The sequence below is a fragment of the Ictalurus punctatus genome, chromosome 5 (genome assembly GCF_001660625.3).
Source record: "Ictalurus punctatus breed USDA103 chromosome 5, Coco_2.0, whole genome shotgun sequence".
Classification (NCBI taxonomy): Eukaryota; Metazoa; Chordata; class Actinopteri; order Siluriformes; family Ictaluridae; genus Ictalurus; species Ictalurus punctatus.
In genome coordinates this window covers 11,954,923-11,982,881 of record NC_030420.2, presented here as the reverse complement: position 1 = coordinate 11,982,881, position 27,959 = coordinate 11,954,923, and the positions used below count along the sequence as shown (strand labels likewise).

Here is a 27,959-nt window from a genome sequence, read left to right as displayed (position 1 = left end):
CCTTGATTGACCGGTGACAGCGGGAGAGGTTTTTTTTTTTACTGCGCAGACAGCACATACAGCCAAAGCAAGGAGAGAAAAGGAGACAGATAAAAATAGAAAAAGCTTAAATTATAATTATATATTATAATGAACTGTTTGTGTTACGAAACGGGAGGTAAGGCAGAAGCAGGTGCAGATCAGCGTCTTTATTTACAAACAGCAGTCAAAACAGGAAACGCGGTCTATACTGGACAAGATCAAAGAGGTTAGACATAGAACTAAAGTCTAGGTATGGAACGAAAACAGGACATGAAAATAAGACCGCTTAGCAGGCGTAACGCATTCACCATCACATTAACGTATATGAATAATACTGCGCGAAGTGCACAGCAACACGAGGGGTTTAAATAACCAACATAATCACACTTGAGTACAGATAGCTGGAACCAATTATGAAACACCCTCGAACATCAACCAATACTGGAACAAAACCAAAACAAAGGCACGTGTCCGTATACTGGAGTTCAGTCTCGTGTATGCACGCTCTCTAAAGCCATGCCGCAGTGCCATCTGTCGGCGAGGGAGTAACAGATTGAAAGAGTGAAACCAAAAGTCGAAACAATACTACTGCCAGTTGGAGTGCTGAGGAACTTCGGTTTGTAGTTTTATCTAACGTGAAACTTGGTGAGTTAAGTTTAGAGTTTGTTAAGTGCGGAGTGCTATGCTAAGCTAATATAGCTATGACGCAGCACGTTGCATTACTTGGTTATTTTCTTCTCTCTCATTTAGCCATGTAAATAATGTCAATTCTAATTTAATTCCAAAAGTGTTTTGAGTCAGATTACTTCCGAGTTATTAAATTGTTAAATTGCATTGTATAAACGTGAGCTATGTCAAGTGTTAGTTATGTGTTTCAATGCACATAGCTTTTGCTCCATTTTGCTTGAGTTGTTTGAGAAAATCAGACAGAATTTAAATACAAATGGTATTTTATTTTAATTGTATAAAAAGGATACTGGCTGGAATTTAGAATTTAAAATACTTAAACCATGGTGTGTAATATGTATAAGTATTGTACATGGATTTCATTTTGTTTTATTCTGACAATGTTTATACAGGTCAGGTTTTTCTGAATCCATGGGAAGAAGTTTACAACAATTTTTCAACAGTTTGATGGCGAGCCAACCAACCAGAACCACTGTGTCTTGAAGGACGGTATTTTTATTTTATATTATTTTGTTTTTTCTGCAAAGGACTACAAATGAAAATACTTTAGAGGAGTGCCTTCATTCAGAGTAAAAGAAATTGCAGAGACATTGAATAAGACATTTTAATTCTGGATGTGATTTTATTTTATTTAACTTTTGTTATATTCCGTGTATGTATATATTTTATCTTAGGCTTAACTTAGAGGGTGAACCCTAGGGTATTATATATGTACTGTACATGTTTAATTTCACTCACTCGAAATTGTATATAAATCATTCTATATTTACCTTATCAGTTGTGCGGTCACTGTTCTTGTTTCAATCCACTACCTCCTACGTACCCTTTAGTCTTCTGATATCTGGTCTACACATCATCTATATAGTACATATTTAATATATGCTACCAAGAATATTACTGAACCGGAGCCCATTGCTCATGAGGAATGGGCCAAAGATTCCTCAGGAACGCTGCCAGAAGCTGTGCATCTCGTTTGCAGCAGGTCATAACAGCAAAAGGGTGCTCTACAAAGTACTAAAGAGGCTTGCCATGAAGGGGTTGAATAATTTTGAAACTGGAGAAATCATTATAAGTTGCATTTTCAGTTGAATTTGGGGAAACCACTTGAAGCATCTGTTGTGTTGAACTATTTCAATTGCTTTGTGTGATTTGGTCATTGCAAACAGCTGAAAGTCTGTAAATTTTGACATTAAACTTGATTTGCAATGGGGGTTGAATAATTTTGATGGCAACTGTAGCTCATCATGTGTCAGGGTTCGTTTCTGAATGCTGGTGGCTGGATCGATTTGATGGGTGGACTGTTTCTGAGCCCTGCAGTAACAGGTCTTTAAAAACCCTCAGCAATACTGCTGCAGTCATACCAGTGCCACACACAGTACTATGCCTCTTCCATGTAAAGCAGTCCATGTCAATGGTACAACAAGGGTTAAGTTTATCTTTGCAAGATTCCGGCCAACTCACCTGAATCGGAGTATGCTATTGTACGTTTTCCTGGGTCCTTCTGAAGTTGGATTTCCTTCACAGAGAAGATGGAGGACGCTAGAGAGAAATTTCAGAGTCAACGCCAAACTGTACTGGACAAAAGCGTCCAAAAAAGCATATGAAAACAGTTCTGTCTTTTCCAAAAAAGGCTATGTTTCACCTTAAACTCTTTTACAGGTTTCTATATAATGCAATGTTATTAACTTTATTTTAGAATAAATGTGGGTTTGGACCACCTCCAAATGATTAATTATTCAGTTAAAAAAACAATTTTACTTAGAACCATGTATACTAAACACTTTGTTACAGATTACTCCTGATGGGATATAATACCAGTGATATTATCCATTGTACTATCCATTTTAGATACAATATCATTTTAGTGTGTTGGTTTACAGTTTGGAACGCAACCAGTGACAAGACTATCGACCATTAAAAACATTATCTGTGCAACGGAACGAGAGAGACAAGTGATGCAAATATCTAAGTCAGGGGTGTCCAATCTTATCTGGAAAGGGCTGGTGTGGGTGTAGCTTTTCATTCCAACCAAGCAGGAGCCACATCGGCCCTTTCCGGAAAAAAAAAAAAAACAAACATATTTTGGAAAACAGACTGTGGTGAGCATATAAATCAGTCCCCATATAAGTATACTAATATCCTATTCAGTAAGTCTGATACTGTAAATTTAATCAAGAATTGGAATGTTTCAGAGTTATACCTCAAATCTAATTTCTGAAAGGTATGTTAATCTGTTGAAAATAATGTTTAAAGTTTATGACAAAACAGGGAATTCATATTCATTCAAATGTATTTAGTCCTTAAGTACTGAGTATTTAGTCCTTACTGTCAGACAGATGCTGCACTTGCTCCCCCAAACTCTTGAAGTAGGGATGCCTGAGAGCTTCTTCTGCTGAAACACGCTGCTTTGCCTCAAACTACATAAATCACACACACACACACACACACACACGCGCACACACACACACACACACAAAATCAAACCTTTCTATTTAATCACTTATTAAATGCTTATTATTTTTATTATTATAGTTTGGACTTTCTGACCTGTAAGAACTGCATAATTAAGTCATTGCCATCACTGTCTATCCTGTTAACAAAGACACAAAGGTCATAAATTGCAACAACATTATACACATGTACACACACACACACACACACACACACACACACACACACACACGGATGTATACATAAAAATGTATGTATATGATTTGACTACAAAAATTCACAAATCTCATGCATGCATGAAGACACACACCTGGGTGCATGATTGACAAGAGGTTCAGGGCGATATCGAGGGAAGTTATAGTTTCTGAACTCTTCACTGGTACTGACCTCTGGCCAGGACTCCTCAGTAGGAGTGCCTGGAGACAAATGTTAAAATTAAGCAAGCACAGGCACGCACGCACACACACAAGCACATATGGCGCTGTGCAATATAGGATACTCAATAAAATTCAATGCCCAAAATAATAAACACATTCATCGAAGCAGACGTATGTACAGATGAATGCAATTATTACCTAGGATGCGAAATATGAGATGAAGTTCATCCTCAACTGTAGACCCAGGGAACAGAGGCCGACCTGTTATCATCTCATAGAATATACAGCCAACCCCCCTATACACAACAATTAAGGAATGTGAGAGACAGAAAGAGGTGGCATTTGATTTAGTGCATGGTTTTGCACCATGGTTTCGAGTATGATCTATGTATCTATGTTTGAAAAAGAATTCATAAGCTTATAGGAATGTAAACCGGACTATACGGTATGATTTTGATTCTTAAAGCAACAATTTCATATTTGACGGTACCACAGAATGTGCTAAGACACTACAGTTTTGATTCTTTGGAGTAATAAAGTGATTTTTGATGATGCAATGGAGTCTGCTACAATGTTATTTGATACAATCTGATTTAGCAGCCTCTGATCAATGTGTGACCAAATTTGTAATGAATCTGTTTATTGGTGAATGATGATGACGACGTAGAGAGGGACTATATTAAAAGTATCAGAATTACAGGCAATTCAAGATTTTAGACCGTAAACAATTAAAATATCTCCACCATGTCTTTACAGAGGGATCACAAGTGCTGTGATACTGAACGCATTCTGTCAGTGAAAATGCTATAAAAGTTATTTTATGAACTAGACATTACATTATTTGTGAAACCAGTTTGCCTTCTTCCTGACAGACACAAACAAACCAATAACAAACAAGGGTAGGCATTTTGAGGTTACTTTCTTTGAGGTTACAGTGGTGCTTGAAAATTTGTGAACCCTTTAGAATTTTCTATATATCTGCATAAATAATGACTTAAACATCATCAGATTTTCATACAAGTCCAAAAGTAGATAAAGAGAACCCAATTAAACAAATGAAACAAAAATATTATACTTGTTCATTTATTTATTGAAAATGATCCAATACTATATATCTGTGACTGGCAAAATTATGTGAACCGCTAGGATTAGCGGTTTAATTTGAAGGTGAAATTAGAGTCAGGTGTTTTAATCAACGGGATAACCAGGTGTGAGTGAGCACCTTGTTTTATTTAAAGAACAGGGATCTATCAAAGTCTGATCTTCACAACACACGTTTGTGGGTATGTATCATGGCATAAACAAAGGAGATTTTTGAGGACCTCAGAAAGAGAGTTGTTGAAGCTCATCAGGCTGGAAAAGGTTACAAAACCATCTCTAAAACGTTTGGACTCCACCAATCCACAGTCAGACAGATTTTGTACAGATTGTTACCCTCCCCAGGAGTGATCAACCAACAAAGATCACTCCAAGAGGATGATGTGTAATAGTTTGGGAGGTCACAATGACGCAAGTGTAACTTCTTGGCAACTAAAGGCCTCTCTCACATCGGCTAAGGTTAATGTTCACGAGTCCACCATCAGGAGAACACTGAACATCAATGGTGTGCATGGCAGGGTTGCAAGGAGAAAGAAACTGCTCTCCAAAAACAATGTTGCCCCTCTGCAGTTTGCTAATGATCATGTGGACAAGCCAGAAGGCTATTGGAACAATATTTTGTCAATTGATGAGACCAAAATAGAATTTTTGGTTTAAATGAGAAGGGTTATGTTTGAGAAAGGAAAACACTGCATTCCAGCATAAGAACCTTATCCCATCTGTGAAACATGGTGGTGGTAGAATCATGGTTTGGGCCGGTTTTGCTGCATCTGGGCCAGGACAACTTGCCATCATTGATGGAACAATGAATTCTGAATTATTCCAGTGTATTCTAAAGTAAAATCTCAGGACATGTGTCCATTTACAGAGTCTCAAGAGAAAGTGGGTCATGCAGCGACCCTAAACACACAAGTCATTCTACCAAAGAATGGTTAAAGAAGAATAAATTTAATGTTCTGGAATGGTCAAGTCAAAGTCCTGACCTTAATCCAATAGGTATGCTGTGGAAAAACCTGAAGCCATAGTTCATGTGAGGAAACCCACCAACACCCCAGAGCTGTTGCTGTTCTGTACTGAGGAATGGGCTAAAATACCTCCAAGCTGATGTGCAGGATTGATCAACAGTTACGAAACGGAAACGTTTAGTTGCAGTTACTGCTGCACAAGGAGGTCACACCAGATACTGAAAGCAAAGGTTCACATACTTTTGCCACTCTCAGATATGTAATATCGAATCATTTCCCTCAATAAATAAATGACCAGGTATAATATTTTTGTCTCATTTGTTTAATTGGGTTCTCTTCAGCTACTTTTAGGAAAATTTGATGATGTTTTAGGTCATATTTATGCATAAATCTAGAAATTTCTAAAGGGTTCACAAACTTTCAAGCACCACTGTATGTTTCCTTGTAGAGCTATATTCATCAATATGGAAATTAGTTTGGTTGCCTGTTCAGTAACCTGCAAAAATGAGATATAATCATGATCATATTGTGGATTGTGAGCCAGCCTGAAAAATGAAGAAAAAAAAAATCATGGTATGATTTTTTTTTTTTTTTGGTCAGCTCTCCCTCCCCTACTTTCTAGCTTATTAAACGATTTACACAGTTTAAAAATATAAGTTTTTTTTTTAACACACCAGCTGGCTGTCCTTTTTCAATAATAATTGATTATAATTCGTTATAATCAATAATAATCAGTTTATGATTGTTGCCTTTTAAACAGACACATGATCCAGACTGTCTGATCATACCACTCGACAGTCATAGCTATCGAGGTATTACAGATAAAACTTGTTACCAAGTATAATTTGATTTTAGATACTACTGGATTATTACAGTCAGGTCCATAAGTATTTGGACACTAGCACTTTTTGTAGTTTTGCCACTGTACAACACCACAATGGATTTGAAATGAAGCAATCAAGATGTGATTGAAGTGTAGACTTTCAGCATTAACTGTTTAGGAATTATAGCCTTTTTTTTTTTTTTTTTTTTTTTTTTTTTTTTTTTTTTTTAACAGAGTACCTCCATTTTCACAGGCTCAAATGTAATTAGACAAACTAGCAATTATAATATAAAGATTATTTTTAATAATTGGATGCATATCTTTTACGGTCAATGATGAACTCAAGTCTGTAACACATGGACATCATCAAATGCTGAGTTTCCTTGATGTGGTATGCTTTGGATCTTCTCTTCCAATCATTCTGGTACAAGGCAGTCTTGGTTTAATCTGTCCAAAGAGTCTTGTTCCAGAATTGGGCAGGCTTTTTTTTTTTTTTTTTTCTTAGCAAAGTCTAATCAGGCCTTTCTGTTCTTGTGTGTTACCAGTGGTTTGCATCTTGAGGTAAACTCTCTGTATTTACATTCATGAAGGTGCCTCTTGATCGTAGACTGAAAATGATGCACCTACCTCCTCCAGAGTGTTCTTGACTTGGCTAGATGTTGTGAAGGGGTTTTTCTTCACCAAGGAAAGAATTCTGCGATCATCCACTTTAGTTGTCTTCCATGGTCTTCCAGGCCTTTTGGTGTAGCTGAGGTCACCAGTGCATTCCTTCTTTTTAAGAATGGACCAAATTGTTAGTTTGGCCACTCTTAAAGTTTCCACTATGTCTCTGATAGGTCTGTTTTGCTTCTTCAGCCTAATGATTCACTTACATTGACACGTCTTCGGACCGCATATCGCGAGTTCCCATGAACAGCTATCAAATGCAAATTCAACACTTGGAATCAGCTTCAGACCTTTTATTTCCTTAATTTGTCATAACGAGGAAACAAGGCACACCTGGCCATGAAATTGCTTACAAGTCAATTGTCCAATTACTTTTGAGCCTGTGAAAATGCAAGGGCTCAGTCAAAATGGCTGTAATTCCTAAATGGCTAATGCAACATTTTTGTTAAACAGCTTGAATTAAAGTTGAAACTCTACACTTCAATCGCATCTTGATTGCTTCAATTCAAATGCATTGTGGTTGTGTACAGAGGCAAAACTACAAAAACTGTGTCACTGTCCAAATACTTATGGACCTGAATATATATAAAGGTGAAGCAGGAGTGGGAAAACTATTGCACCTACAAATTCACAGACACATGCATCTCCACAAGCAAGATGATAGACAGTACTCCCTGTAATTTCAGTATAGCTTAGGCCTCTCTAAATACATAAACACAGTTGTATCCTACACTCCACCCAGTGGCCTAAGTCCTCTACATGCAGACATTGTTAGCTATAAATATAACCATCTGTAACCATCTGCTTTAAGTTTATGACTCATTGTATAATCCCTACCCTCATAGAAATAAGGGACTAAAAGGAATACGAGCCCTCTTCCACGTTTTGCAGGAGTCAGTATGTGAGGTGTGTGTGTGTGAGAGAGAGAGAGAGAGAGAGAGAGAGAGAGAGAGAGAGAGAGAGAGAGAGAGAGAGAGAGAGAGAGAGAGAGAGAGAGAAAGCATCTCACCACATGTCAATAGGAGTGGAGTACTCTGTTGATCCTAGTAACACGTCCGGTGGTCTGTACCAGAGTGTGACCACTTCATTAGAATATGTCTTAGTAGGTACAGATTTGGCTCGAGCCAAACCTGCAACAACAGAATTCATGATATAGCTGTGAAGCATTTATTAGAAATAAATAATACTGAATAGCAATAAAAAGCATTTCTCAGAAATAAATAGCACTGGAAATAATATTCTTTACAGATAGTTGTGTTTTGAACACATCCTAGAGGAAAGCAAAAGGTTTGTGAAATTCAAGAAATTCACTTTAAATCCCTTTAAACATAGTTAAAACATACCCCACAATATATAATTATTGTTATAAAAAAAAAAAAAAAAAAAAAAAAAAAAAAAAAAAAACACAACAACTATTTAGCATTACACTGTTTTTGTCCTTTGGAGTTTTAAAAGACACTGACACTTGAAAATTATACAAAGAAAAATATGTGAAGGATGATGCCCAGCTGGAACACAGTAGACAATTGTTATACTTTCACTAAGATCTCTCTAATAAACTCAAATTGACCATACTCCTTATCCTCTTAAGGTCTCTAAATACAGTTATGTTTATCTGTAATTTATCTACAGCAAACTCAATATATGTAATATTTGTAATATATCGTAGAAAAATATAAACAAATAATGTTATACAATTATGCATTATTTACCCCCCATCCACTTTATTAGGAACACCAGCACATTCATGCAGTTATCACGTGTCAGCAGTGCAATGCCAAAAAAAAGGTTCACAAATCAGAATCAAGAAAAATTGTGATCTCTGTGACATTGTTGGTGCCAAATGGGCTGGTTTAAGTTTCACAAACTGCTGATCTCTTGGGATTTTCACACACAACAATCTCTTGAGTTTACACGGAATGGTGCGAAAAACAAAAACCGTTAATTGAACAACAGTTCTGTGGGTGAAAGTGCCTTGCTGATATTAGAAGCCAGAGGAAAATGGCCAGATTGTTTCAAGGTGCCAGGAACGATATAATAACTCATATAATCACTCTTTACATTGTGGTGAGCAGAAAACCATCTCAGCATGCACAAAACATCAAACCTGGAGGTGGATGGGCTACAACAGCAGAAAACCCCATAAGGTTCCACTCCTATCAGCCAAGAACAAGAATCTGAGTCTATCGTTGGCACGGGCTCACAGAAATGATACAATTGAAGACTGGAAAAAGACCAGGAGAATTATTTTGTCCAGTTTGGGTGAGCCTGTGCCCTTGATGGCCTCAGATTCCTGTTCTTGGCTGACAGGAGTGGAACCTTATGGGGTTTGATGTTTCCTGCATGCTGAGATGCTTTTTTGTTCACCGCGGTTGTAAAGAGTGATTAATTGAGTTCCTATAGCTCAAACCAGTCTCATCAATCTCCTCTGATCTCTCTTATAAACAAGTTGTTTAAGCCTGCAGACCCTCTGCACACAAGATGTTTTTTTGCACCACTTTTCAAATCACACTCTTTCCCCATTCTGATGTTTGATGTGAACATTAACTAAAGCTCTTGACCTGTATCTGCATGATCTTTTGCACTGTGTTGTGGTTACATGTTTGGCTGATTGATAACAACGTGAATGTGCAAGTGTACTAATGCTCCTTATAAAGCGGAGGGTATGAGTGGTATGAGGGTGAGTGCATGTGGATGTGTATTTATTAATGTGTGTATTTATTCATGTGTGTGTTCTGGCACTGTCAGGACAGAGTTTACTCACCAAAATCAGCGAGCTTGAGCTCTCCCCTGTCATTTATGAGAAGATTCTGGGGTTTCAAGTCTCTGTGTAGAACCTTGCGGCGATGGCAATATGCTAGTCCTCGCAACAGCTGAAAGAGGAAGATCTGAAGAGCAGATATCAGGATGGAGTAAAAAGAAGAATCCACGGATGTTTAATGTAAACCTTTTTATTTCCAATTTTTTCTTTTCTTTTAATTTCAGATTGATATTGTTATAGCAATTTGGTTCTGAGCTAAGAAAAGTTCCAGCACTCTTGATATCTGATAGCCCTTACTTCCAATAATCATTAACTTTTCTCCAACAAAATGAAATAGAATGCTATGCAACCATTTAATATCAAGAAAACTTTGCACTAAAAAATTACTTGACATTGTTTAGAAGTACATTATGCATAGACTTACTTTGACATTATGAACACACATGATGTTCCCACAGTCATCCATGTACTGCTTTAGATCCCTTTCCTAAATATTTATCAGGAAAAAACAAGCAAGCATGTTAGAAAAGCACTCGCACTAACCCACAAACACCAATGACCGATACACAGATGTTTACCTAATCTCATCTACCCACCAGGTACTCAAAGACCAGTGTTAGGCACTTGTCCGTGTGGATGATATCATGAAGAGTGACAATGTTTGCATGTTTTAAATCCTTCAGGAGGGATACTAAATTGTAAGACAATAAGAGGACAAAGGTGAAAATATTAAGAACAAAATTCATTATTATTTTTTTTACAATTTTATTTCATACATTTGTATAACTGCCTTTATTCATTAATCAGTACTGAAGGCTTGTATGAGGGTGAATGTTGGGAACATGTTGTATTACCTTCACGAATAGCAGTGCATGGTGCACCCTCTTCATGCTCCAGCCGAATCTCCTTCAGAGCCACAAGATTATCAGTCAGCTTACTGCGCCCCTTATACACTGTTGCATAGGTTCCCTATGAGGAGGATGGAATAGAGTACATCAAGAACACATCCTGAACCTGGAAACCATCACTTCTTCTGACTGCATGCTTGGATATATTTATGAACTCGCATAAAGACACTGCTCTGGTGAGGCTTTCTGTAAGGAAACACTAACACTTTTTAAGGAAGACTCTGTCCAGGTTAGCACTTTAAGGTAAAACTTTTCCTTTAAGAGAGAATAATTTGAAGGCACAATTTGTCAAGGGTTTTGGGAAAGCATTAACCATATGACATGACCGACTATGTACATTTCACTGCTGCTGATGCGTGTTGTAGGGAATCTGTATCCCATTTATCAGCCCTTACAACATGGTAAATCATACAGGTGCACACTGAAGTTATACAATTACTGACCGTAGCTCATGTCAGCCACCACCTACCCTGTCCATCAGTGGAAAGGGTCCACCATAAGAACACTACTAACCAACTATTATTTGTAGTAACACAGTGGCATGGCACTGTGTATGACTCTGGTAAGTCTATCAGGCACAGTAACAATGCTTAATCTTTATTGGTGTAACCTGTAAATTGTATAATTCAGTACTATAACCCATCATCATTTGTTATGATACCAGTTTCTGACCACAGAACTGCTGCTTGATGGAATATTCTCAACGCTGGATTGACATTAAGGTTTTTGTGTGTGGTGGTGGGGGGTTTCAATGCCCTTATGGATGCTCATGAGTATATGGGAGTTTGGGCTGTAGATATTCATATATGCCGTCAGCAAAAATAAACATCAGTGTAGTGTTTTTTGAAAATCTGACCATTTATGTTCAATTTTTCCAGTGAAACACTGTACTGCATAAAAATGGGATGCAGAATTTTACATTTTAAATGCATCATTCCAGTCAAATAAAATCCCTTTTGATTCTCCACCTTTGTTTTGCACAAACTCCCATGCTTAAACAAATGCTTAAACAAATGCTTAAATTCTTGAGGTGATGAATGATTACAGGTTTATGAACTTACTTCACCGAGCTTGTCCAATTTGATGTATGTCTCCAGTTTCCCGAAGCCGATTTCAGACTGTGTGAGAAAAATAAACAGTAAGAATTTACCAGCCACGCTTCATAGCGACATTGACTGACTGTTGTATGTTATATACATACATAAGAAGACCTGAAGAGTTGAGATTTTCAAGAAGCTATTGTGATTATAATAACCTATATATAAACTTTCTTTTTTGGGGTTTATTGCACTTGTGTGCATTTACACATTTACTAAACTCAAAAGGCCAAAGGCTTGAAATAACACTAATATGGCAAAAAATGTGTATACACACATCTATATATCTAATATTACCGTCTACTCTACCATCTAGACGGTAAAGTACTCCATGCATAGAGCAAGTGTATAGTCAGTTGGGACTAAACTTTTGTATTTACTCTCCTGAGCATGTTTTCAGAACAGAAGTAACGTGATGAGTAAATGTGCCGTGCGCATACCAACTAATCGATAATGAGATTCATTGACAACAATTTCTATAATTGATTATTAGCGATTTTATTGATTAGTTGTTGTAGCTCTAATTTTTTATTTTATATATATATATATATATATATATATATATATATATATATATATATATATATATATATATATATATATATATATATGTATATGTATATGTGTGTATATGTGTGTGTGTGTGTGTGTACAGTATCTCACAAAATTGAGTACACCCCTCAGATTTCTGTAAATATTTCATTACATCTTTTCATGTGGCAATACTGAAGAAATGACACTGTAACAGTGCAAATTTGATGTCCCCTCAAAAGAACTCAACACACAGCCATTAATGTCTAAACCGCTGGCAACAAAAGTGAGTACACCCCTAACTGAAAATGTCCAAATTGGGCCCAAAGTGTTAATATTTTGTGTGGTAAAAAATTCTTTTCCAGCACTGCCTTAACCCTCTTGGGCATGGAGTTCACCAGAGCTTCACAGGTTGCCACTGGAGACCTCTTCTATTCCTCCATGATGACATCACGGAGCTGGTGGATGTTAGAGATCTTGTGCTCCTCCACCTTCCGTTTGCGGATGCCCCACAGATGCTCAATAGGGTTTAGGTCTGGAGACATGCTTGGCCGGTCCATCACCTTCACCCTCAGCTTCTTTAGCAAGGCAGTGGTCATCTTGGAGGTGTGTTTGGGGTCATTATCATGCTGGAATGCTGCATACTGATCATGCTCTGTTTCAGTATGTCACAGTACATGTTGGCATTCATGGTTCCCTCAATGAACTGTAGCTCCCCAGTGCCGGTAACACTCATGCAGCCTCAGACCATGACACTCTCACCACCATGCTTGACTACAGGCAAGAAACACTGGTCTTTGTACTCCTCACCTGTTTGCCGCCACACACGCTTGACACCATCTGAACCAAATAAATTTATCTTTGTATCATCAGACCACAGGACATGGTTCCAGTAATCCATGTCCTTAGTCTGCTTGTCTTCAGCAAACCGTTTGCGGGCTTTCTTGTGCATCATCTTTAGAAGAGGCTTCCTTCTGGGACGACAGCCATGCAGACCAATTTGATGCAGTGTATAGCGTATGGTCTGAGCACTGACAGGCTGACCCCCCCACCCCTTCAACCTGTGAGGGAATTACTCATTTTTACTTTGTAATAAGTTTGTTCTTGTTCTGTTTCATTCTCATGTGAGGATAACGCCTAAGAAGGCCATGTCATGTCACTGAGATCAGTACAGAATGTTTATCTGCTTACAGAGACACAAACATGTTCTGTTCATATAAACATCTTCCAAGATCCTAAAACAAAGCCTGTTTGAACTGCCTCAAACTGCTTCTTATCGGTACACAGAATTATGTCATGCTCTGCATTTCATATATATAGTAGTGGTTTAGTACAAGGGCTTCAGAGCGCTCTCATTATTCTATCCTGCTTTATTCTATCCTGTATTAACCATCTTTCTGTAATAAACCTTTTTACCTTCAGAGGACGAGTCTGCGGGTGTTGTCTAATTTCCACGACAATTTGACGTCTCCTGGCTGGGATGCACAAGTCTTTCAGTTTTTCTGGACAACAAGCAAACCGGAGGACGCTCATGGAAAAGTTTCACCCTGAAGTCCATGTTGATACAGGTGGTTTGCCCTTTATTGTACAGAGCGAAAGACTGACGCAGCCTTACCACTGACTGGTAGAAATCGTCAAAAAAACAGCCTTAAGGTAAATTAGAATTTTATAAAGTCATTGTGTATTGCTGTCTGTATGGAAGGGAGTCAGTGAAATAAGAAATGCGTGTATTACATTGAGCGATTTCTTATAAGAAGTTCGGGGAACTTCGCCTCTGCGACGGCAGAGATATTGGTGTTTCTTAGATCACAGCTTCAAAACTAAGATATATACCGACGGGTGGGTGTATATATATGTGTGTATATATATATATATATATATATATATATATATATGTGTGTGTGTATATATATATATATATATATATATATATATATATATATAGTAAGAGAGATAATATCGGTAAAAGTATTTGCTAACGGAAAGAGTCCGTTTCGAGGAATGAATAAGTAAAGAGAGTACTTATTAAGAAGCGCAAGAGGCGCAATATTTTTACGGCGGATTATCATCAAGTGGCATGCCCATTTGACTCATTCCATCATATCAGCTGAACATAATATATTTGGTAAATTTAACGCACAAGTAAATTTTACTGAGATATATATATATATATATATATATATATATATATATATATATATATATATATATATATATATATATATATATAAAATAATAATGAATTTTTTTTTTTTTTTTTAAAAGAAGGGAAGAGAAAACTGTAAATCCTACCAAATTGCTGTATTTGGACTTGCCCTCACAGGTAAACTCTTTTACATTCTTAAGGTTTGCTCTATTGAACCTAAAGGTTATATGATTAATTGAATGTGCACGAGAATGCACATTCACTTGATTTTCATAGCATGTTAAATTGATTAAAACTTTGAAAGTTATAGAAGGTGTAAAAAGAAAAAAAATATGGGGAAAACATGTAGCAAAGCACATCCTGAGACATGCTATGGCATGTACAGGGTGCTCATCCGTTGATCCTAATATCACATTTATGCGTGTGAATTATGGGGTAAGATGTTTGAATCAATATGATGTATGGGTTAAAGAATGTGCTTTCCCAAAAAAGGTAGTGTTAGCCTCAGACAGTTAGAACAACTGAAAATTAATTTGGAGACAAAGGAGAGAGAGAGAGAGAGAGAGAGAGAGAGAGAGCCCTAAAACAAAGAGTGAAGTGCAGTTTTTGGCTGACTGGAAGGCTGAATGGCAGAGCGAGGCACATAAAAGAGAGAAAAAATGTCAGGCAGGGCCCTCAACTGTTTCTCAGTGTGCTAAATTGCAGAAAGCCAATCCCGACCTGGACTCCGCCCCACCGCAACGCCCACATCCATTAAGGAGGGAGGAACCTGCAGTTTCAGAGGCACCTCCGCATGATGAAGTGGCCCAGCCTACGCCACTCTATCCGAACCTGTCAGAACTGAGCCACCAACCCCCACCAAACTATGCGCCAGTCGTCCTATCTTCACCGGTGGCATTACACACGACATCCCAAGTGAAAGGACCAACAACATTGCTGCCTGAGGGCTTCAGACCAACAAAATCAGACATAGAAGGGACAATACATGCCGTGTTAAATGCCCCAATGCTAGAAGTGGCCAGAGAAGGAGGCCCTATGCTAGTTCATAGACCCTGGACATTGGAAGACATCAGGAGCAGCATGACGCATCTTCCGGCGCTCCATGAAGTAGGAGGACGAAATTTTGGGGATGAACTTCAGATATTCTGCAGAGAATTCAGATCCACCACTCATGAACTACGACGACTGCTCATGGCAAAACTTGGCTCGGACTGGGTCAAGGTTTCACGTGAATTACCAGAGAACGATGCCCGCCTGATCAACCCACAGTGGGATGATTAAGTCAACGCAAGGTACAGAGCACAAATCACGGCGCTCCAGCAGAAGCTGATGAACACCTTTCCTGTGTGAATGGATATGACAAAAAAAAACCCAAAGTGCAGGCAGCAAGATTCAGAGACTATCACAGTACCTGTCCAGGCTAACTGAGATCCATGATGCAAACTCATGCTTGGAGAAATCCGACGCTCTGGCAGATGGGCAGGCAGCCGTCACAGCATGGGAGGCACATCTCAGAAACAGATTTATGAACAGCATGAAACCAGACATTTCCACTATAATCAAACAACAATATATCACCTGGGACACCAGAAACCTCACACAAGTGGAAAGGTATGCAATCTACACGGAGAAGCTCCTATGAGAGGCAAAGGAAAGAAAGATGGAGAGGAGAGGAAGACCAAAAGCATGCAGGTGAGGAAGATCCAGCCGTCAGGGCTATGGACCAGGATTAAACTGTTACAACTGCGGAAAATTTGGACATTTTGCAAGAGACTGTCCAGAGCAGAAGCGAACTGACGGGCGGACCTAAGGGAAGGGTGAGGCACCTGGGAACAGAAGAGGTGACATCAGACACTCAAACTATCAGTTAGCTCACAAAGAACAGGAATATATGCACACACCCACATCCAACAATAGTTTCAATCCAATTCACAAATGTCTGAACCAGTCATGACCCTTAACCTTTTAAAGAAACAGAGCTCTGTGTTGATCAATGGTCAATGCATAACAAGCCTAGAGCCTGTGCTCGTTTGTTGACATTGGCAGATGATAAGATGAATGACAACTATGTTGATTTCATGCTGTCCTCTGCCCTTCATTGCACATCACAAGTACATGAAGGAAGATACTTTAATTTTGAGAAAGAATGGTTTATGGATATCCCAGAAAGTGAAGAGCTGTACCTATATTGGTGTGACATATTTTGTGCATGTTCAGTCAAATTGAGTGACACTCAGTTGCGTGCATTTTTCATCCCAGAATCAGCACCCCACGTCTCATTAGCCAAAATAAAGAACAAACAGTAGAAAGACGTGGGACTGTAGGTCAGATTATGTGAGAGTGAGAAAATTACAGATTGGGAACAGAAACCCACCTCCAACATATGGTACAACCCGAAGCTGGGAGTTTATAAAAAATTCTTTTTGGAAATGTGCAAGGTTAACCTGGATGTAATATGTCATCACAATGTTTCTGAACCTTGGGACAAGCCCCACACCCCTAAAGATACACCCACAATTGAAGAAGGTGCCTCTCTGGCTGTGGGCCCAAGGATAACATGACGTAGGCCTGATTAGAAGTGCACCACCAGTCGTGATCACGACCAAATCTGACTTTAGGCCCAGACAATCTCAATACCCTCTTAAATCAGAAGCTATTGAGGGCATTGGACAAGATTTCAATTTATTATTGAAGGCAGGGGTCATTGTTCCCTGTGTGCACTCCAATATTTCCAGTGTGAGAAACCCTACAACCTGATGAATGGAGATTTGTACATGATTTGCAAGCGGTTAATGCAGCAATCAAACAGAGAGCTCCAGACGTGCCAAATTCTTACACTATATTAAGCCAGGTTCCAGCAAATACCGAATGGTTTTCAGTCGTAGATTTAGCTAATGTGTTTTTCAGTATATCTCTTGATATAGACAATCAGTTTCGGTTTGCATTCATATTTGATGGACGTCCTTACACTTTCACTCGCTTGTGTTTAGGGATATTGTGAGTCACTAACGATATACAACCAAATGCTAAAGGACAGCTTAGCACCTCTACCACTTTCTCCAGGGCACAGTGTGAAACTGACACCATTAAATTGTTGAAGCATCTTGCCAAAGAGGGACACAAAGCCAGTCCCTCCAAATTACAGTATGTACAACAAGAAGTGAGATTTCTTGGGTCATGACATTTCTGCAAAGGGAAAGAAACTCTCCACAGACAGAGTATCTACAATCCAGAAGATTCCCAAGCCTCTGACAAAGAAACAATTTCTCTCTATCCTAGGTATGTGTTTGTATCCAAGATCTTTCATTCTAAACTCTTCCAGTCTAGAAGCACCGCTCAGAGAGATGGCATATGCAACAGGTTGGACAGCTCATTCTCAGGTAAGTTGGATCCAGTCGCTGCAGAGTTTCCCGTGTGTACGTGCAGTAGCAGCAGCTGAAAAACTCTGAACTCTATGCCCTCATAGAGGCATGAAGACATGCTGAGGGACAGTCAGTAAATATCTACACAGACAGTAGATATGCCTTTGAGGTAGTACATGATTTGAGGACAATTTGGAACTTCCTGACGAGTTCAGGAACACACAATGCCCACCACAAACTAGCCTCTGAGCTGCTGGACGCAGTCCTACTCCCCAAAACAGGCGCAAAGCAGGCTACACGGTTACTGACCAAGTTTGGCGGTGCCCCCAGGGCTGTCCTTGTCTTCAAAGTTGACGCATGGCAGGGACCATGCTTCAAAAGGGAGAATGATAGCTGTGATAAAGCATTAGTTTCTCTAATTACTCTTTTTTAAAAAAAAAAAAAGTTTACACAGTGCAACTGATAACGTGGGTTGAGGTTTGAAGGTAGAGAAGGCCACGTCCCTACGTCCAAACAGGACTCAGATGCGGTAGTGATAATGATAATCTCCAGTGATAATGGCACACCTTTTGTGAGCCATACCCTTGAGTAGGTTGGTGGATATTTGGGTACTGACTTAAAGCGGCACTGTGCATATCATCCAGCTAGTGGTGGAGTGGTAGCGAGAGAAAATGGGACACTAAAAAACAGACTGCGCAAATTCCGTTCTGAAACATGCTTAGGATGGGCTTAGCCCCTTTGGGATACTGTTTGGGAGAGCTCCACACACTGGAATTGGACCTGTGACAGCTCCTCTTCCCAACGCTGCAGCATGTAATGATGTAATGTTAAATTACTGTGCAACCCTGTCCTCTGCTCTGCACTCTATCCACAAGCAGGTAAAGGCAGCACTTCCAGCTCTAGCCACAGTTCCACTGCATGATCTGAAGCCCGGAGAGTGGATGGTGATCAAGGACTTCCACAGGACCAGTTGGAACAAGCCACGGTGGTCTGGGCCATTCTAGATCCTTTTCGTCACTCACTCCATGGTAAAGGCCAGCCAGAGAGCGATGTGGATGCATGCAGGCCACTAGAGGAGGGTGCCAGAGCCAAGCACTGAGCTGGATAGGACGGGACTGCAATAGGAGAACTAGACCATAATTTTCTATCAAGAGGCCTCTAGGAGGACCTACGCTCTGAGCAACGATCTGCATATACACACCTACACGCATGACGCACTACACCCCAACACGTCAACACACCAATCCCACGCGACTCCACGATAGACGGTCTTAAGTGGTATCTAGTAGCCTGCGAAATCACGGACATGAAGTTTTTGGAGAAAATATTGACGACACGGAATCTGTACTCTTAGGAAGACTGCACCTCATTAGTGCGTACTATATAGCCACGACCAGGACAGAGTTTAGATGACGTGACTTTGCTACCGCACCTCTTACGCCCCAAAGCTCCCTGACCACAGACTACTCTTGAAGACTAGGCACAAATCATTAGATGTCGACCTGCACATCCACTCATACATACAAACCTATTCCTAATTGTGCACCCTTCTACTGGTATAGGTGATGTCTGTTAGTAATCCCTGTCATAGAAATAAGCAGACAAATCATAGGGACCATTCCCAACAACTCTGGGGGTCCGGGGGTAGACCCTTAAGCTGGAAAGATAAACCAAAGCGCGATATTGAAGTTTATTAGGTGGAAGACTTATTGATCAATCTCGTCAATCACATCGTTGCAGCAGAAAGAGTGCATGACGCACACACATTTACCCAAATTTGTTGTTTAGCTGACCGTGGTGACGGGACTAAGTGGCTAAGGAAACGTGATTTCTATAGGTCCCACATAAGCCCACGAAGTTCTTTAGTAGACTATTGCTGCAGATTGGACAACAGTTAGTAGTTAAAAGGCCGTATACCAAGATATTGGCCGTCTCTGTAAACCGTTCTGTATCGCCTTTCGTCAGAAGAATCATTGCCAACAGTGCTACCCACACAATGTCACAACGGTTATTCCATCATTGAACACATGCGTTCTGCGATACGCATCCCACCACAGACTAGCAAGATGGGGTTTGATGGGCTGAACTCAGTACTCGGGGGATGGGGCTCGTCGATTAACCATCTATCTACCAATAGGTGCAATAATTCTTCTTGTCTTGCTCATTTTGCCTTGTATTGTTTCTCTCATTCGGAGCAGTCTCTCACGCTCGTTGAAATCACTAATGACCAAACGCTGATGTTGACAAAGACTGATTACTATCCCTATGATGACCAACCTGACCTGTATCTTAAACCTGACTGGGAACTAGATTCTGCCAGCGACACTGACGATGACTACCCATCGACATCCATTTCATGTCTTTTGTAAATATTCCTTTGACCATGACGATTCTCATTTCACTCTAAAATAAGCTTGCTTGATGACCGCAGAAACAGCCTTAGCGCCTTCATTATGTCTGTATCATGTTGAATTCAGTTGAACCTTGAAAGGATTCTGAAGTTCTGATGTATTCACAGCATTGTAATTTCTCTGTTAATTTTAGTTATCATATCATATATAAAATGGGGGAAATGTGAGGGAAATTACTCATTTTTACTTTGTAATAAGTTTGTTCGTGTTCTGTTTCATTCTCATGTGAGGATAACGCCTAAGAAGGCCATGTCATGTCACTGAGATCAGTACAGAATGTTTAGAGTCACAAACAGGGTTCTTCTGTTCAAGGTTCATCTAAACATCTTCCAAGATCCTAAAACAAAGCCTGTTTGAACTGCCTCAAACTGCTTCTTATTGGTACATAGAATTATGTTATGCTCTGCGTTACATGTATATAGTAGTGTTTTAGTACAAGGGCTTCAGAGTGCTCTCATTATTCTATCCTGCTTTATTCTATCCTGTATTAACCATCTTTCTGTAATAAACCTTTTTACCTTCAGAGGACGAGTCTGCAATGTTGTCTAATTTCCACGACAAACCTCTGCGGCAATGCTGGCAGGACTCATACGTCTGTTTCCCAAAGACAAGCTCTAGATATGACGCTGAGCATGTGCAATCAACTTCTTTGGTCGACCATGGCGAGGCCTGTTCTGAGTGGAACCTGTCCTGTTAAACCGCTGTATGGTCTTGGCCACCATGCTGCAGCTCAGTGTCAGGGCGTTGGAAATCTTCTTATAGCCTAGGCCATCTTTATGTAGAGCAACAATTCTTTTTTTTCAGATGCTCAGAAAGTACACACATATATACATATACACAAACACACACACACACATACATACATACATACATATATATTTTCTGTGTGGGTGTGTATATATATATATATATATATATATATATATATATATATATATAAAATATTGCGTGTGCACACGAGTGTGTATAACCCAAAAGGCTTCGTATAAACTCTGGCCCCACATGTCCACCCCCACATCCAACACTTTGCTCTTCTTTCTCTTATGCCTTATGGTAGAAAAACACTCAAAGGACAGAAACTAGGCTAATACATACCTAAGGTTTTTTTTTTTTTTTTTAACTATTCGAGTTCCTGCCAGAGGGTAAACATGTTCCCTTTGTTCCATGTATCAACAGAGTCTCCTCTGACCAACATAACATATGCAGCTTGATAGCCATCATCATAGCTACACTATTTCCATACAACCACTGCACCAAGATCCCACTTTCCAGCTTAAGCCACACCCACTTCTGTTTCAAATGTGATTACAGATACATGTGGAATGGTAGTGGCATTTAGTTGCACTCCTCATATACACTCATCAGTCACTTTAAAAGGAACACCTGGACAGCTGCTCATTTATGCAGTTTTCCAATCATCCAATTTTGTGGCAGCAGCACAGTGCATGAAATCATGCAGATATAGGTCAAGAGCTTCACTTATTGTTCACATCAAACATCAGAATGGGGAAAAAGTGTGAGATGTGACTTTAACCATGGCATGATTGTTGGTGCCAAATGAGCTGGTTTGAGTATTTCAGAAACTGCTGATCTCCTGGTATTTTCACACACACACAACAGTCTCTACAGTTTCCACAGAATGGTGCGAAAAACAAAACATTGAGTGAGCTACAGTTCTGGGTGGAAACGCCTTGTAGATGGGAGGGATCAGATTACAATGGCCAGACTGGTTTGAGCTGACAAGAAGTCAATAGTAACTCAAATAATCACTCTTTACAACCGTGGTAAACAGAAAAAGCATCTCAGAATGCACACCACATCAAACAGTGGAAGACTCAGGTTCCACTCTTGACAGCCAAGAACAAGAATCTGAGGCTATCATGGGCACAGGCTCATAGAAACTGGAAAGTTGAAGACTGGAAAAGACAGGGTGACTTTTTTTCTAATCTTCAACTGTCCAGTTTGGGTGAGTTCTGTGCCCATGATTCTTCAAACACTCATTTGCACATTTCCTGCCATATGCTGTTGCATCAAACTGTGATGGTGTACAAGCCTGGCCAAAATAAAACCAACTGCTTTGACTTGAATTAACATCTTAGCCTGAACACCTTTCTCTACTGACTTACTAATGCTATTTCTTTCCAATTTAAAAAAACCTTGTGTGTGTGTGTGCACATGCCTGCAGTTCAAAGTTTGCTTCAAAAGCCTAATGCGAACAAAAACCTATTCTGTGAAAACTAAATAAAAATAGCTTCAAGTGTAGCTTGGTATCAACATAAGCATTTACAAAGTTAACTATTTAATTCATATATTTGTTTAAGCAAAAACAAAGGGAAATATGGCCAAATATTTTAATTTTAAAAGACTATTTGTTATCAGTCGATTTAAAAAATAAAACATATCTACTAACGTGGTATTTAACAGGTGAGTTAAATCAGAAGTCTTTGAGAAGGAAAATAAAAAAAAACATTGAGGAACAACTTACAAGAAAAAATAATAAAAGGGGTTAATCTGCACTAATAATGGGATTTTACAATACTATGAGTGTTCTCTAAGTAATTGGCTTACCAGGGATGCTCGCCGTAGCTTCCGACTCAAGGGTTTATCAAAGGGAGGACTGTTCATAGCAAATTTTTCCAGATAGCCCTCTGGCAAACGGATATCCACTGGCAGTGATAGACGCTTATTAATGTCCTACAGAGGCAGAAAAAACATGGGTGTGACTGAAGGAGACACCACTAATGGATAGCAATGACACCACTAATGGATAACAATTTTAAATGAAACAGCTCATCAGCAAAAAAGGCATCACAAGCATTAAGGTCCACTGTTAACACCCCAAGTATACTTCGAATACAGATGCATTTCCATTCATGTTGCTTTCCGTTTGTACACATTTTTTTCACTGATCATTATCGCGCTCAAAAGTACATCTCCAGTATAAACATCAGCACTAATAACATTTGCAATTCATGCTTGTATTGCTGTGTGTGTGTGAGTGTGAGAGAGGGAGAGAGAGAGAGAACGCGAGCTTATATTATGGATAGTTATGTAGATGGTACGTCTGCTGTTCCAGATGATTATGTATTACCTCATTGCAGATACGCCGTGAGTTATTGTTACGCATTCGCACTCGGACAGGACTCTGCACCTCGTCCGATGAAGTCCCTGACGCCTGATCACTCTCTCCATCGGATCCCATTTTCTCATTTTCATGTACTATTCCTTCAAACACACACACACATAAGCACATCACTATGACAATAAATCAATCAATCATAGTACACCCAAAATCCTAATACAAGCAGTTTGTAACAGAGTACTCTGATGCTTGAAAGGAAAAATCACATTTGTAATAAAAACAACTTCAAAACTGCACATGACTCATGGACTGACTTTTAGAGACTGTATAGAGACCCGCTGATCCCATTTCTGGGATGGAACATTTAAACAGAAGACTGCAAGAAATTGTGATATCCAGTGGTTGGATATATTGCAAATCAGAGTGAGTTATACAGCCCTGTGATGAACCGAGAGCAAAAGCTCAAAAACTTGCAGAGGCTGGATAGTGGGTAAGGAACTGACAAATGACCAAACTGGGAGAAAATGAGATTTTAAAAAAAAAAAAAAAAAAAAAAAAAAAAAAAAAAGCATAAAATAAATTGTGTACATAATATTTTACAACCAGCTATTTATATCAAGGCGTTTGAATTTTACTCGGTATGAACACTGGTATGACTCACATTTGGCTTTGTCCCTTATTAAGATTTTAAACTTGAATGATTGAAACTTGAACTTATATGAAATGTAGTTAGCCAAGAAAAAAAAAAATATTCAACAACAAAAAAAAGGAACTCTTTACAAGCTAAATGGATTTAAATCCAAGATAAAGCTATCAGATTCACTAGCACACAGATGAGGGGGTGAGATATGGAGCCTCCCATTCACAAGCAACTACGGCAATGTTGAGGTGGGCACCAAGTTGAAAAGTTGGTTCAAAACATTTTGGAGAGTGAATTTTTCCAAAAGCCACAGTATAAACACAGCTCATGCATAACACAAGGAAAGATGACTATTAAAGTATATTACCTCCCGGTGTATGCTTTTATGCAATATTAATGTATCATATTGTGCTGCTGATGATATTCCTTCTGTCTCTACCAGAGGCTAATTCATATTCAACTGCATTTGTCATCCCTACAGCAATGTGCTCACTTTTACTCAACAGTCCGATCATGATGTTCTGCAGAACCATACAAAATATAAATCAAAGTACTGAGGAGAATCAAAGTGCATTCAAAAATATGCCATCTGTAATTATTTCAGTAATTTAATCTTTTAGATTTTTAGTTTTAGATTAGTACTTCTGTAGGGCTGTTTTTGTCTGCACAATTAGTCAGACAGTGAACCCAAAGGAAAGCTGTGAAAATGAACATGAATGTAGATTCAAAGGAAATTAGACTTGTAGACATGCACATGATAGGAAAAGGCTACAAAATAATATCCAAGTGTTTGGGTATCCAAGTGAACACTGTTGGATCAATTGTGAGGGCCCAGGCGCTGCTGTCTCTCAAAATCAAGCCTCAGAGCAAGAAGGCGACTCGATAGGAAGCCAAAGAGAGGCCAACAATTACTATGAGGGAGCTGCAGACTTCAGTGGCTGAATCTGGATTAAAGGTGCACCAGTCAACGAGAGCCAGAGCTCTGCATACAACTGGCCTGTATGGGAGGGCAGCTAGAAAGAAGCCATTACTGAAGTAAAAAGCACATCAAAACACATTTTGTGTTTCCAAGCATCAAAGTCACCCAGTTAAAAGTGGGATAAAGTTTTGTGGTCTGCTGAGACAAAAGAATGAGCACTGCTCATTCCTCAACAAACACCATCCCAACAGTGACGTGGGCGTGGCAACATCATGTGGGGACACTTTTCTTCAGCATGGAATGGGCACCTTGTTAAAATTGGAAGATGGATGAATGGCACAAAATACAGGGAGATACTGCAAGACAGTCTGCTAATAAATAAATAAATAAATAAATAAATAAATAAAAACCAACAACAAAAGCTTGGGAGAAACTTCACTTTTCAGCAGGACAATGATCCCAAGCACAAGGCCAAAGCAACAAAGGAGTGGTTGAGCAACTAAAAGTGAATGTTCTACAGTGGCCAAGTCAATGTTCCCATCTCAATCTAATCAAGAATCTGTGGCACCGTTTGCAAACTGCAGTCAACAAACAAAAACCTGAAGAACCTGGAGCAAATCCATCAGGAAGAATGGGTGAAAGCCACTCAGTGTGCAAAGCTGGTAGGAACTTACCCCAACAAACCGAAAGTTGTAATAGCAACAAAAGGTGGTTCTACTAGTACTAGTCTGAAGGGGTGTAAATTTGACTTTAACAGCATATTGGTTTGCAATAAAAATACAGTCTGGAGTAATGCGCCTAAGGGTTTTTTGTAATCCAGACGATTCTGAATACTTTTGCAAGGCACTCTATGTCAAATCATCTGACTGCAAAATATACACTGTGCAAACCTTACAGACAAAATCTTTTTTTATTTTTATTAAACAAGTTGTCTTTATACTAAGGTGGCTCTTTATATGCCGTCCTTTATATGGAATTGCACAGCAAAGTTTGATACTTCCTCTTGAAAAGCCTGGTCAGTACTACTGCCATTTGTCTATTACCTATAGACTGACATTTGCAAGTAGAAGAACATAAGCAAAAAAAAACAAGAAACCACAGAGATATACAGAAAAGTCAGAGGTGCATGCAAAGGAGAAATATAGAGACTAGACATGTGCTGATAACTGCTTTGTGATCACACTTAAATATTCAACATGGATGATATTCTTATTGTGAAACAAAATCACATCACTTTGCGTATTAGTGTATTTGTACTGGACCTCTTTAATCAGCATTTTGCAAACATACTGCATTTGCAGATATCATATCATTTCAAAAGGTAATTAAGACACACAAAAAATATTTAGAACAATCAAGTTTAGCTTTAACTGTGAGGTTATTTGTAAGATGTAATAATGTGATACCAAAAATTATATTATTATTATTATTCAAATTTTATATCAGCACGTGCCCAAAAGTGAAAAGAAAGAATAGATAGAGAGGGAAAGATAGAGAATCACCAAGAGAGCCAGTCCGGTGAAGAGAAAGGTAGGGTCGGTCCAGGCCATCTCTACGCATCGCTCCGCGCCCCAAACCCCCTGCGTAGTGGCGCAAGAACGAAGGGGCACTTTGGGATGCGGGAGGGGGCACGGGGCAAACCATGGTCTCTAAGAGAGGATGAAACAGAGACACAGAGAGAGAGAGAGAGAGAGAGAGAGAGAGAGATGAAATAGAAAGACGAGCAACTATAGGAGAGTTGGCTACTGAGTTACCTAGAGGTCAAAGCAGGAGCCATGCAAGGGAAAGAGTCCAACACAGAATAGAACTAAAATATAAAGTTACATAAATGTAAGCAGTTGTAGGACAGTTGGACATAAATTCTTGTCAAAACAGGCACAGTTACAGGTCAAGTATATAAATGCACACAAGATTCATTTATTCAAAAGTGACCGATGTGGCAGAATAAAATCCAAGCATTTACTCTTAGCCAAAAAAGAGGTTCTTCTGGATTGTTTAATTTCTACCTGGAATCCTTTCTGACTGTCCACAAAGGCACAAGATAAAGAAATTTTTCAGAAGATTTTAGAAGAGTTTCAGAAGATTTTAGAAGAGCAGTTTAAGGATTTATGAATTTGGCTCCAGGGCCCAAAAGTGACTTTCTACAAAGAGTAGGCCTGTATCTAAATAAACTGCAATGGGGATGTCATAAAATAATCCTACTTGTAAAACTGCTATTCCCCTTATCCATCTGGACTAATAACTAGATGATATTAATTTGATGATATCACTTAATAACTTTCAATGAGTCAATGAATAACCATCAATAAACACTACAAGATCTGTTTTCAGACTCTCTTTAAGCTTTTATACTAGTTGGTCAGGCAATCAGCTAACTAACTAGTTCATGTGGATTTAGGGATTTCCCTAGATTTTCAGAGGGCCTAGTCTGGGTCCTTGGGGTGGTGCTGGTTGGGGGTTTGAAATTATTCAAACGAAATTTTAAGTTTTAAGCTGGCAACACTTATTGTACTTCTAGTCAAAAGTCTATGCATTTCACCAAATAACACATTTGTGATCTAATGAAAATACAGTGGTGGAAATAATTATTGAACGCATCAAAAAAAAAAATTTCAGTAAATATATTTCCAAGAGGCTATTCACATGAAATTTTCACCAGGCATTAGTATTAACTTAAGAAATCCACATATATAAAGAAATCCTAACATTAAAGTTGATAAATAAAGTTATGTGTCATAAAGTGGCAACAGTACTCAGGAAACAGGAAAAAAAGTATTGAACATGCTAACAAATTTATTTAATACTTAGTGGAGAAGCCTTTATTTGTAATGACAGCTTCAAGACGTTTCCTGTATGAAGAAATTAGTCAGCTGCAGTATTCAGGTGTGGTTTTGGCCCGTTCTTCTAAACATATTGTCTTTAAATCTTTTTCAATTGGATTCAAGTCAGGTGATTGGGCCATTTTAACACCTTGATTTTTTGTCTCCGAAACCAATTGAGAGTTTCCTTTGCTG

At 38.9% G+C, this 27,959-nt stretch overlaps 1 protein-coding gene across 10 annotated transcripts in view; it reads right to left on the bottom strand.

Moving 5' to 3' along the window:
- Nucleotides 1-27,959, bottom strand: part of LOC108265240 (cyclin-dependent kinase 17) — a 51,993-nt gene that overhangs the window by 8,116 nt on the left and 15,918 nt on the right. For 5 of the 10 annotated variants that reach the window (XM_047155526.2, XM_047155525.2, XM_047155524.2 and 2 more), the window contains exons 3-16: nucleotides 26,448-26,594; nucleotides 23,396-23,529; nucleotides 22,873-22,998; nucleotides 11,819-11,875; nucleotides 10,704-10,818; nucleotides 10,446-10,540; nucleotides 10,274-10,336; nucleotides 9,853-9,976; nucleotides 8,098-8,218; nucleotides 3,735-3,832; nucleotides 3,470-3,575; nucleotides 3,256-3,298; nucleotides 3,035-3,125; nucleotides 2,170-2,247 (exon numbers count right to left, since the gene is read on the bottom strand). In XM_047155526.2, coding sequence (XP_047011482.1) covers nucleotides 2,170-2,247; nucleotides 3,035-3,125; nucleotides 3,256-3,298; nucleotides 3,470-3,575; nucleotides 3,735-3,832; nucleotides 8,098-8,218; nucleotides 9,853-9,976; nucleotides 10,274-10,336; nucleotides 10,446-10,540; nucleotides 10,704-10,818; nucleotides 11,819-11,875; nucleotides 22,873-22,998; nucleotides 23,396-23,529; nucleotides 26,448-26,594 — 1,398 coding nt within the window. The other 5 variants (XR_006982541.2, XR_006982542.2, XM_017467374.3 and 2 more) reach the window with 3 other exon arrangements.